The 12,173-nt window shown below is 42.3% G+C and overlaps 1 protein-coding gene across 5 annotated transcripts in view; it reads right to left on the bottom strand.

Moving 5' to 3' along the window:
- The window catches only part of ZFP90 (ZFP90 zinc finger protein), a 63,888-nt gene that overhangs the window by 35,684 nt on the left and 16,031 nt on the right, over positions 1 to 12,173 (bottom strand). For 3 of the 5 annotated variants that reach the window (XM_059904939.1, XM_059904941.1, XM_059904940.1), the window contains exon 5: positions 7,084 to 11,108. The exons of 1 other annotated variant lie outside the window; for it this stretch is intronic. In XM_059904939.1, the coding sequence (XP_059760922.1) occupies positions 9,424 to 11,108 (1,685 nt within the window). In that variant the 3' untranslated portion in view covers positions 7,084 to 9,423. Of the gene's footprint in view, positions 1 to 7,083; positions 11,109 to 12,173 lie in introns of those variants that run through there. One more of the 5 variants, XM_059904942.1, reaches the window with a different exon arrangement.

Below are 12,173 nucleotides of genomic sequence, written 5' to 3'. Positions count from 1 at the left end.
AGATCTAAAATGACCATGCCACGCGCCAGGGCCACGTTCCTCTCCCACGAGCGCCCCGGTCGGTGGCGGAATACGTCAAACCAGGAGCCGAGGCGCACCACCGCCAAGGCTTTCGGGAAATGTAGTCTCTAGCCGCGCAGCGCCTGGAGACCTGGGAGGCTGCTCCCTTTGCAAGCGGGTGGCCCGCACTAGGTGGACTATACTCCCTACCCAGCGCTCCTACAGTGTTGGGGGACTTAAGTGGGCTTCCTTTTTTTTTTTTTTTGGCCCAGAGGCATGCGGGATCTTAGTTCTCCCACCAGGGATGGAACCTCTGTCCCCTGCAGTGGAAGCGTGGAGTCTTAACCACTGGACCCACAGGGAAGTCCAAGTGGGCTTCCTTTGACACCTCTTTAAAAGGCACACCCAGATCTTCCTATTAAGTCTAAATTTGGTGGTATAAACCTAATCTGTCTGGTGTCACCATTTTAAACGGCTTTCTCGCCCTCGCCAGGCTATCAAATCCCCCTTAGGAGCTCATAACCTGAGAAAAAGCAATTTTGTGCTTACTTACAGTTATTAAAACTTAGTCTAGACCAGTTCAAAACTCCAAATTCATACCTGATTCTTAGATGCCCGCATGCCCAGCCCGCACGGGTCGGGGAGGGCTAAGAAGGAAGGTGCCGGTCCACTGTGTTAGTCCTGTTGGGCCCAGGGCCGATGGCCTGCCCCAACAGGTGGCCTCCTCACAGGGAGATGCGCACCGGTCTGTGGGCTGCGTGCAGCTTCACCCCAGCCCACTATATTCATTCAGAGAGGGGTAGCCTAGTTCTGTCCTCACCTCCAACCCCTCTCCAGGTGGGTCACCCGCTAGTTTGGTGGGGCAGCCCCTGGGACACAGAGCCATTGCTCCTGCCCACCCTCTGACTTCTTTCCTCCGGGGAGCTCAGGCATAGGATAAACATATCTCCCAGTTTGCGAGCACAATCCCAGCTTCCCGTCTGGTTAGCTCCCCCTTGAGAATGAGCTCAATAGTCCTGGTTTAGCTGATCAGTAATACATATGGTCACCCCACCCAGGATCCACTGAAATCCTGTCTTGTGATCTCTGACGGCAAAGAAATCGGAGAGAGTGGGCCTGTCCTTTTTTTCCAAGGCACAGCACAAAGGCGGATGCTCAGAGGCCTTCACATTCTGCTGGTGGGGTTACTCCAGCAGAACACCCCTCCACTCAGAAATCTCCAGACAGTTGCAGGCACCTGTCTGTTACATTCCTCCCCACCTCCTTACCACCGAATACACACTCTTCAGGTGCACGTGCAAGCTCTCCTAAGAACTCGGGGTAGTAGCCATGAAGTGGGCTTGTGGTTTTACTGGAGATAAAGACAGAAAGCTCCAGTGATGTCAGATGCCCCCAATATCTCCAGTCATTCTCTTGGTGCCTGATTCCCCCAGCCCTGTGGGGAGGGCCAGGGGCCTCACCCTAACACAAGGATCCTCTCCTCTGGATCTGACCCTGTTGCGTGGTTATATGTCAGTGGGGGCCTAGGAATGAGAGGTTGTGAATCTCTCACTTCCTAGTGAATCCTGTGGGAGCATGTGCCCAGTTCTTGTGGTACCCTTTAGAATGTAGAGGAACAAGACTTTTTTCATCTTTTCAGGCTTTATCAGCAATTCTAAGCCAACAGAAAAGTCCATGCCAAAACTCTGTGACAACTCTTAACTTCTGAAAATGAGTATTAAAATTCAAGAACAATTGGTAATTGCTAGTTTCTTAATGCACATGGTAAAACAAAAACCCCATTAATTACTACAACTAATACTTATCTGGTCATAGCAGAATAAAATACCATCTTTATATCAGGTCCAAATTTCTTGGCTCCTTTATCCATTAAAATGTTTGTCAAAAAAAAAAAAAAAGTGTTTTTCCAAAATTACAGGGCTTTCACTACAATTTGCTAGCAAAAATTGGTTCTTTCCTTCCACCAACTCCTGCCGATAATCACCTATGTTGCTTATCTACAGGAAGCCCTCTGTGCCCCTGCCCTCCCCTTCTTTTTAATTATTCCCTCAAATGGCATTTCTAGAGAGTGGGAACTACTTTGATTCTGACAGTACCGAGACTGACCCTTTCTTGGGCTTGGATCAGACTTCTCACCCTTGGGAGCATGAATGCCCATCATTCCTTCTCCTAAATCCTTCAGACATGCTGGATGTACAGGTCAGACAGGCTCACGGTACCGAGGGGGACCAAGGAGGTGGCTTTGTGTGAGAAGGGACCAGGTAAGAGCAGGGAGGCAGACTAACTGTAAGAGTTTAACATTCACAGAGACACATACAACAAATATTCATCAGCCTCTTTTAACAAATATTAATATTTTGACAGATTTGTTTTATTAAAAAAATTTGTCTTCTTTTATCCCTTCCCAACCCTTTCCCCTCTAGCTACTGAGGAAACCACCACTCTGAAGCTGGTATTTTAATACTTTCCTACTTTTACTTCATATGAGTTGATAACAAAAAATAGGTGATATGGATTTTTTAAAGTTTTATCACACTGTATGTAATCCCTCTGCAACTTTATTTTCAATTGTTTTCAATGTTAGCCTTGTTAGTACATGTACACTCAGTTCAACCATTCATTAAACATTTGAGTATCTCCTGTACTGGGTACAGGGCACTGAACAAGATACGTAAGTTGTTGTTCTCAATCATCAAGCTGCTCACTTGCTATTTTTATACTTTCCTGTAAATATGTTATGCTTGAATAAAATTTACACCCCCCAAAATCTCTACTCTCACAGAGCTTACCTTCTTGAGAAGGACATATAATAAACAAGTAAATGTCAGGCGGTGGTAGATATTATGGAGAAAATGAAGCTGGGAAGGGAGGTGGAGCATGCCATGCTGGGGGACTGCTTTTTTTTGGCCACACCACGCGGCTTCTGGGATCTTAGTTCCCTGACCAGGGATTGAACCCGCGTCCTTGGCAGTGAAAATCCTGAGTCCTAACCACTGAACCACCAGGGAATTCCCGGGGATTGCTATTTCAATAGGATAGTCAAAGAAGGGTTCACTGAACAAAGATCTGCAGGAGGTGAGGAACCAAACCAGGTGGTATCTAGAGGAAGAGGATTCCAGGAAGAGTCAATAGCAAATGCAAAGCCTCTGAAGTGGAAGCTTGCCGTGGGTGTTTAAGTTACTGCAGAGTTTGGTGGAGCCGGAGTACAGTGATCAAGAAAGAAGACGAGTGGTGAGTCAGATAATACAGGAGGGTGGCAGGTGGTGGCAATACTGCGTAGTGCTTTTACTTTAGTCTTTATTCATGAAGTGGAGAGTTATTTGAGGGCTTTGAGAAGATGAGTGACACAATCCTAGACTTTTACAGTGTCACTCTGGCTGCTGAACTTCGAACATAGAGAGGCACTGGTGGAAGCAGGGAAGCCAACTAGGAGGCTATTTATTGCAAATATCTGGACCGTAGATGATGATGGTGACTTGGGCTAGGATGGTAGAGGCAACAAGAAATGGCCATCCACATATATCCTGCAAGTTGGCAGACAGAACTTACTGAACCTTGGACGTGGGGTGTGAAAGAAAGGAATCAAGAATGGTTCCCCAGTTTGGGGCTTGAGCAACTGGAAGGATGGGGTTGCCTTCTCCCAGATGGGAGGGCTGAGGTAGGAACATGCTCATGATGAGGGTGGGAAGGGGAAATCATGAGTTAGTTCATCTTTGGACATATTAAATTTGAGATGTCTGTTAGAAATCCAAGTGGAGGTGTCAAGTAGGCAGTTGGTTATGAGTATGGAATCTTGGGCTGGAGATAAAATTTTCAAGCAGGTATTTAAAGTCTTGCAAGTAGATGAGAGCCCCAGTGAGGGTAACTGTAGAAAAAGAAAAGAGGTCCAAAGATGGAGCCCTAGAAGAATTCCTATGTCTAGAGCAAGGGAAGATATAGAACTTGGGAGAAGTAGCTGTCAATAAAGTATAAGGAAATCTAGGTGTGATAACCTGGAAGCCAAGGGTGAGGAAGTGATCAACTGTACCAAATAATGCTGACAGGTCAAGTAAAAGGACTGAAAAAATACGACTGGATTTAGCCACATGGAGTCCATCAGTGACCTCTGACAAAAGCAGAAACAAAGACCTAATTGGAAGGGGTGCAAGAGAGACTGGAAGGAGAGGAATTGCAGACAATGAGTATTAGACACCTCTATTGAGGAATATTCCTATTAAGTAGGAAATGAAGTGGCAGGTGGAGGGGGATGCAGTGTGTGTGTGTGTATAATATTTACATATATTTACAAATATAGATTTAAGATGAGAAAAATCACGTTATTATGCTGATAGGAAAAATTCAGTAGACAAGAAAAAAAAGATGCAGGAAAGAGGACAACTGTAGGAATGATGTTCTAGTTTATGAACAGGATCTAATACACCAGAGAGAAGCTGGTCTTAGATAAGAGAACAAAGTGTCAACCACAGTAGCAGGAAAGAAAGGAAGAGCACAGGGACAAGATGCACGTAGCTGAGTAGTTACCTTCTGACTGCTTTTATTTTTCTGTTAACTAGGAAACAAGGTCACCAGCTGAATGAGGACTGGGGCGAAGTGCTGGAGGTTGAGAAGCCAGAAGCTATAAAACAGTACCTTAGGAGACTGGGACAATGGCTGGACTAGGGAAACAAATGCCTGAGGGTAGCAGTCAGGGATTTAAAGTGGGACTCGTCACTGTGGCTCTGTTTCCTGCAGCCACATTTAGCTGCATGCGTACAGGAGCAGAATAGGAGAGTTAGAATGTTTTTTGGGGGTTTTGTTTTGTTTCCAGATGCTCTGGTTCCTTTACTGAAGTACTGTATTACATTAAGAATATGCCACGGTTTATTAACCCATTCACTTACTGTCAGACATTTGTGTTGTGTCCATATATTTACTATTTCAAACACTGCTGCAATAATCATCCTTGTACATGTCTTTGTGCTCACATGGGAGTACTTCTACTCTACCACACAGATCTAGAAGTGGAATCAATGGGTCATCAAGTATGCTTAACTTCAACTTTACTGGATATTACCAAATTACTCCCCAAATGATTATACTAATTAACCCTCTCACTAGCAATGTATAAAAGTTCTCATTTTCCCCCTACCAGACTTCTAAATTTTTTGTCAGCCTAATGGATATGAAATAGTATCTCACTGTTTTCTTTTGCAGTATTCTGATTTCAAGGTTGAGCATCTTTTCATTTTGAAAAGCCAGTCTTCTTTCTCTATCAACACATCTCCACTATACTGCTAACAAGACTATATTAAGTACCTATTGTGTGCCTGGCATTGTGATAATCAAGGGAACAAAAAAAAAGTTAGCAAAACAGATGTGGACTCTGCCTTCCTGGTACTCACAATCTACTGTGGCGTGGGGAGAAAACCAAATAATCAAAAATACAAATTGTGGTAAGGTGAAGGACATTAACAATAATCCATGAAAATTTAAAAGGAGACCAATTTAGCCAGGCAGTCATTAAAACCTTCCCTGATGTGACATTTGCATTTTTAACAGATAGGAATTAACTAGTTCAGTATTTATAAAAGCCCACTGTAGCTATAAAGAACCGAGCACCACCAGCATCAATATGCCTAATAACTGCAGAATTGTTTTATCATCCATGCTGGCACAGAGAAGTGCTAGATGCTCTGGCAGACATAATGCCTGTCCTGGGGCCCTTCCCCACACACACCCAGGCACCAGGAGTAGGAGACTGGTTTTCTCTTGCTTCCCTTTTGCAATTTTGAAGCTATTACTCCTATATTATTATAACTAGTTTATTCTTGCATGAATCTCACACCTGGTTATACTTACCTATACATGCTGACCCAGTAATCCCATTTTTGGATATTTATCTCACTCTGGATATTTTAAGAAAAAATTCTATAGAAAAAAAAAGTGGGGGTGCTTAAAAAGGTGAAAGTATTCAATGTCATTATTATAAAACCAATGCCCCAAACTATTATTGCAACAGTAGGGAGTTTGTTAATGGGATCATGAGACTGTGTAGCAACATGAAAAATATTTATAAGAAAGTTTTTTATTTAAGTATGAGACAAGATTTTATCCACAGTCTAGGCAAATGCAAATAACTGATATATTAAAGTATGAGGGTGTGGGTGAATCTGGGGGATTTAATTTACTGAAACAGTCAAGAAAAACATTCCAAGGCCCTTCATCATTTTGCTTCCACTTGGTCTCCCGTCTAACCTATCACCATATCCCTTCATCCATTTACCCCCAAATGACACTGTGTTACATGCACCTCTTTGAACATAACATGGCTCTGGAGACATGAAATTTAGAGGTTAAGAGCTCTGCCTTTGCAGCCAGGCAGTGCTGGGTTCCAAGTCTGAATCTGCCATGGGCAGTACTTGACCTCTCTGGGTTTTTCTCCCCATTATAAAACAAAGATATAATACATGCATTGTTTCTTTAATGCAAGCAACAGAAATATAACAAAGGGGGACTCATTCGACTGATAGTGGGGAGCCCACTGAATCCCAGAAGAGCTTCAGAAATTGAGCCCACTCCAAGGACCTCAGGAATGAGAAATGAGAACACCCTCATGGCGGCTGCATCCTCTCCCGCTACAACAGACCTCTCCGCTCTGGTAAGGAATCAGGCTCCACGTAACTTTAGGCCTTCACCTTACCAGCCTAGCAACCTCAAATTAAAGTATCCTTGCTAAGTCTATTTTGAAAAAATTCTGTCAAAGGACTCTGATTGGCTCAATTGTTCCTGGAACTATCATTGAGCCCCAGGATGTCCTGGCTTGTGTTCCTGTGGTCAGTACAGCAGGGATTGTTACAAGAGGAAGAGGGGGGAAAAAGCTGGGCAAAGACAAGACACCACAAGACCTATTAGGGGACCTGTAAGGATTAAATGAAATGATGGCTATAAAGTACTTAGCACAATGTCTTTCAAGTAGTAAGCAATCAATAAATGCTATTAACTCACCTGGCTGTGATGAGTTTAGCAGTTAATCCCTCTTCCTTGATGCACCACTCTTTAATCTTAGCCAAGTTCTGAAAATGGAAAAAGACAAACTGACTCCCATTCAACTAAGAAGGCTATTTATTGAAATAATACAACAATGTTACAAGGATGTATTTCATATGGCCTAGAAGCTGGGTGTTCATTAAGTGCATGGTGCATGGTTGCTGGGACTAGAGAATCCTCTGCTCAATCAGCCATACATACATCCTGGGCACCCTCCCTGCCAATGATGATATGCTGAGTTTCAGAGACTGGTTGGATCTAGGCCAGGCTGCACACACAAACCAGTGGTCTCCTTTAGGTCTTCTGGAACTAAGTCTTTATAAACTTCCACAACAGCTGCGTAGCACTCAACTGGTTACAATTCATGCCATTCTTGCAAACAGTCCACTATGGGGATCCCCAATCAACAGAAAAATGAGTTCCTGATAGGCATCCTAGCCAATCAGTAGAGGAGGTTCCAAGTAGAACTGCCCATTGTCAAACCACGTATCAGACAACACAGGCACGGTCTTGGCATTGTGGTGTATGCTAAGCGTGGAACATCATAAACAAGGTATTTTTGAATGGTTAAAGTCTTGGAAGGGCAGATCTGCTATAGAGTATCCCATCTTGCTCCACATATGACAAACTCACTGGGCTGGACTTCCCACATTTCAGGCCCCAGGCACATTTTTCCTGCAGAGAATTATGATGTTTGGGAGCTGCCTCATGTTGTCCAGGATGAGACAAAAATGATGGATCCTGCCACCTGGCATGCAAAGAAGCCAGTAGGAAAGGTTCACCATCAACACCACCCCATATCACTCCTCCCGAGGATTCATCATTAGGGCAGGAAAATTTGCTTATCTTGGGGGAAACAGAGGCTCTTTCATGAAAGGGGTCAATTTCTACAGTTGCTTCCAAATTTATCTGCACTACTGGTGCCAATGAACGAACAAAGATTCTGTAAATTCCTTTAGAATAGGCCGTGGGAGGCTTTAGGGGATATTAAGGATTAGAGTGGGCTATTGAAGCTTACCTCACACTTTACTGATGGAAAAGCATCACAGAGCCATAAAAGTTAATTTTTTAATGGTGAAAATTTCTTTGGCACACAAAATGACCCACTACATGCTGATTCCCTAAACTGATTTAAAGGCAAATTTTATGGCAATGGATAATTGGATTTATACTTCTCTACAGTAAAATTAATTTGGGGAAATTTTTTTCTCTTAGTTCTGTGTTGTTTTTCCATTGATCAAATCAATACAGGAAGCTTAGGGCAGTGCTTTTTCATGGGAGGATCACGAAAAGCACAGTAGGAAGACTTAATAATTCTATGAAACTGACATACCTTAGCTGAAGTATGATACTTGGGAAAAGGAAAAAAGTCATTAGTAGTTCAACTATTTACAATTTCTGTTAACATTTTGGTTTGTAAGCTTCCATCAAGCTGCTTTAAATAAGTGTGTGACAAATCTGCATATGTCTTGCTGCCTCTTATGCTTTTATGAATTCCCAAAGTATTCAACTCCTGAGTGCTCATTAAATATTTGTGCATCTGATTTATTTTAAAACTTAATTTAAAGCCCTGAATTCCAAAATATCTTTTCAGTGGCAAGACCATGGGGCCAAAGATCCAGGAGACCTGCATTTTCCACCCAGCTTTGCCGCTATAAACCGTATCATGCTGTGCAACCACTTCACATCTTTGGCTTTCAGTTTCTTCATCTGTACAATGAAGCGGTTGGACCAGTTGAGCTAATTCTTTGAATGGTGAATTCCTGGAGGTGAAACTGGTTTCCATGGTAAATTTAACTTAAGAGCTGCAGTTGAATGCAGCTGTCAAGCAATTTAAAAATGAGTTTTGGTCACTACCATGGGGGTTTTATTTATTTTTAAAAAAGGCTGTAAACAGTGAGAGTTACAAATTAAACTGTTGAAAGTTGGTGATCTCCTGCAAACATATATTCAAAAGATTTACAAAGTCCAATATATAGGCATATCATTTCTAACAGGTTATATAAGATGTTTGTAGTTGTTTTTACACACGTCTGTAATCAGATCTGGGAATGTGGCTTTTATTTATTTTTTTCCTGTTTTTTTTTTTTTTTCTCTTTTTTGGCTGCGCCACATGGCATGCGGGATCTTCGCCAACCAGGGATCGAACCTGTGCCCCCTGAAGTTGGAAGCGTGGAGTCTTAACCACTGGACCACCAGGGAAGTCCCAGAGAATGTGGCTTTTATTAAAAAAAACACTGTCTACTAGCACAGAGCTTTCTACACACACAATGTGCACACATACACACACACAATTCATTACATTCTCAAGCTTTCTCTCCAGTAAGAATCCTCTGATACTGAATAAGAACAATATTTTAGCTAAAGCTTTTGGCGCATTCCCTAATTTCAAGGTTCCTAGAGTTTATTTCGTGTATGAATTCTCTGATGTTTAGTAAGAGCTGAGCTTCGACTGAAGTTTTTCCCACATTCCTTACAAGCATAGGGTTTTTCTCCAGTATGGATTCTCTGATGATCATGCAGATTAGTTTTCTTTCGGAAAGCTCGCCCACATTCATTACATTCATAGGGTTTTTCTCCAGTGTGAGTTCTCTCATGCTGAATGAGGGATGAACTCTGACTGAAGGCTTTACCACAGTCGATACATTCATAGGGTTTCTCTCCAGTGTGGGTTCTCTCATGTTGAGTCAGTGATGAGCGTCGACTGAAGGCTTCTCCACATTCATTACATTCATAGGGTTTTTCTCCAGTATGAATTCTGTGATGCTCTATGAAACTCGTACTCCTTTTGAAAGCTTTCCCACATACATTACATTGATATGGTTTCTCGCCAGGATGAGAAATAGGTTGTTGACTGAAGGCCTGCTCACAACCATAGGGGTTTTCTCCAGTGTGGATCCTCTGATGGTCAGAGAAGTCTGTAATGTGGCTGAAGTCTTCCCCACAATCATTGCAATGATAGGATTTCACTTCAGTGAGAGTGTTTTCACCTTGAGTAAGAGATGAGCTCTTGAAATCTATGCTGTAGTTATTGCTTTGGTAAGGTTTCCCTCTCTTATGAATCCTCATATGTTTATAAAGGGATGGGCTCTGACCAAAAGCCCTCCCACATATGCTACATTCAAAAGGTTTCTCTCCTGTGTGAGTCCTCTCATGCTGGACAAGGGAAGAACATCGACTAAAGGCCTTCCCACATTCCTTACATTGGAAGGGTTTCTCTCCACTATGTGTGACCTCATGCTGAGTGAGGGATGTGCCATGCCTAAACGACCTACCACACAAATTACATCGATATGGTTTCTCTCCAGTGTGAATTCTCTGGTGTTGAACAAGGGAGGAGCTGCGCTGGAAGGCTTTCCCACAGAGACTACACTGATAGGGTTTCTCTCCAGTATGAGCATTCTCATGCTGACCGAGGGATGAGCTATGCCTGAAGGCCTTCCCACACACATTACATTCAAAGGGTTTCTCCCCAGTGTGAATTCTCTGATGCTCAGTAAGTTGTGTCTTCCAGAGGAAGGTTTTCCCACAGTCAGTACATTCATGGTGTTTCTTTCCAGGATAAATTCCCTGATCTGTACCGTTGGGGAAAGTTCCATCTCCTTTATGAGTTTTCTCATGTTTAGTCAGTGATGACCTATGAATAAAGGCTTTTCTACATTTATTACATTTATAAGGTTTCTTTTTTGCAAGGATATTATTCTGACTGAGTAAGTCTGAATTATGTCCCAAATTGCTCCCAAGTGTATCACATTCATTAGACCTTGGAGGAATGTTCAGTTGTGTAACCAGGTCTGTGTTCAATCTAGAATTTTCAACAAATTTATTTTGCTCACAAGCTTCCTCTGGTGTGATTATTTTCTTCTGGGTGGATGCATCTGGCCCCAAATGTCTCTTCCAGTTTTCCTTGTGCCTCTCTAACTGGCCATTAACATCCCAAGTGTCTTCTAACGTGGCACATGAGGGATCATCTGTGCTAAGGGATACTTCAGATATGCTCTGCTGCAGATGTGAAGATTTGGCTTCAGGCCTGGTCTTCCAGTCTGAAAGAAATCCAAAGTGCAAAAGTCCCCTATTCCCTCCTGTTAAAACAAACTGCTACAGTAGGAATGAGGAAGTAAAAGAGATATGTTATACATCACTCTGTTTTGAAATTAGTCCTGTAGCTTCAGGAGAAGACCCAAAATGGAGAAAGGAAGAGTGGAGAGAGGTGACCATGCAGACTGCAGATCCAGAGTGAAGAATAAGTCCAGAATGAGGAAGCCCATGTAGGAGGGCTTGTTAGGGAGTAGGGAACAGGTGAGCAAGAGAGAGTTAGGCACAGATACAAACGGAATAGGATCATGGTCCGTCTTGCAGAATCCTATCTGCTATCCATGCCTCCCGTCCATTTTACAAACTGCCATGGAATCTGTCTTCCTAATACACTCATTTCATAATTTCTTTTAAGTCACCTCTGAGGCTTCAGATCTTCAAACCCTGCAGAGAAAATCTGCAGCCAGTGATCTAACTGAAATGATTCTTTGACATAACTGGAGATCAAGGGCTATACTTCCCATGGAGAAAAAAAAGTAATATTTCAGGAGGCAAATCATCCTTGCCCTTACACACAGAGCTGTGGTTTTAGTCTATTTGAGTTCTGATTCTACATTAATCACCTCTCTTAACCAAAAACAATTTATTTTAATCTGCCTAAAAAACTGATCTCTAAACCTCTGTTTAACCTCAGAATACTAATAGCAGAAAATTAATTAATGTCTAGGTTCTAAGAATGGTAACCTTTTAAAAACTAAGGGGAGGGAGGTTTCTGGAATGATGGAGATGTTCCATATCAACAGAAGTTTGGGTTGGATGGGAGAATGCACTTGTCAAAATCAAATGGATGGTACATATACAAGAGGTATATATTTCACTGTATATAATATTTTCTAAAAAAAAGATCTATGAACAAATATTGAACTCTAGTCAACGATATACATTTTGAAGCATGTAGGGGTGAAATGTACTCATGTCTGCAACTCACTAGGAAATGCATCAAAGGTAAGACAGATTAATAGATAGATGGACGAAGAGATATGTGATAAAGCAAATATAACATGTTAACAACTATAGCACCATGGTGGTAGGTATATGGTGTTCACTGTATA

This window comes from Balaenoptera ricei, chromosome 19 (assembly GCF_028023285.1).
Source record: "Balaenoptera ricei isolate mBalRic1 chromosome 19, mBalRic1.hap2, whole genome shotgun sequence".
Taxonomy (NCBI): domain Eukaryota; kingdom Metazoa; phylum Chordata; class Mammalia; order Artiodactyla; family Balaenopteridae; genus Balaenoptera; species Balaenoptera ricei.
The sequence above is the reverse complement of the archived record's forward strand: the minus strand, read 5'-3'. Positions and strand labels throughout refer to the sequence as shown.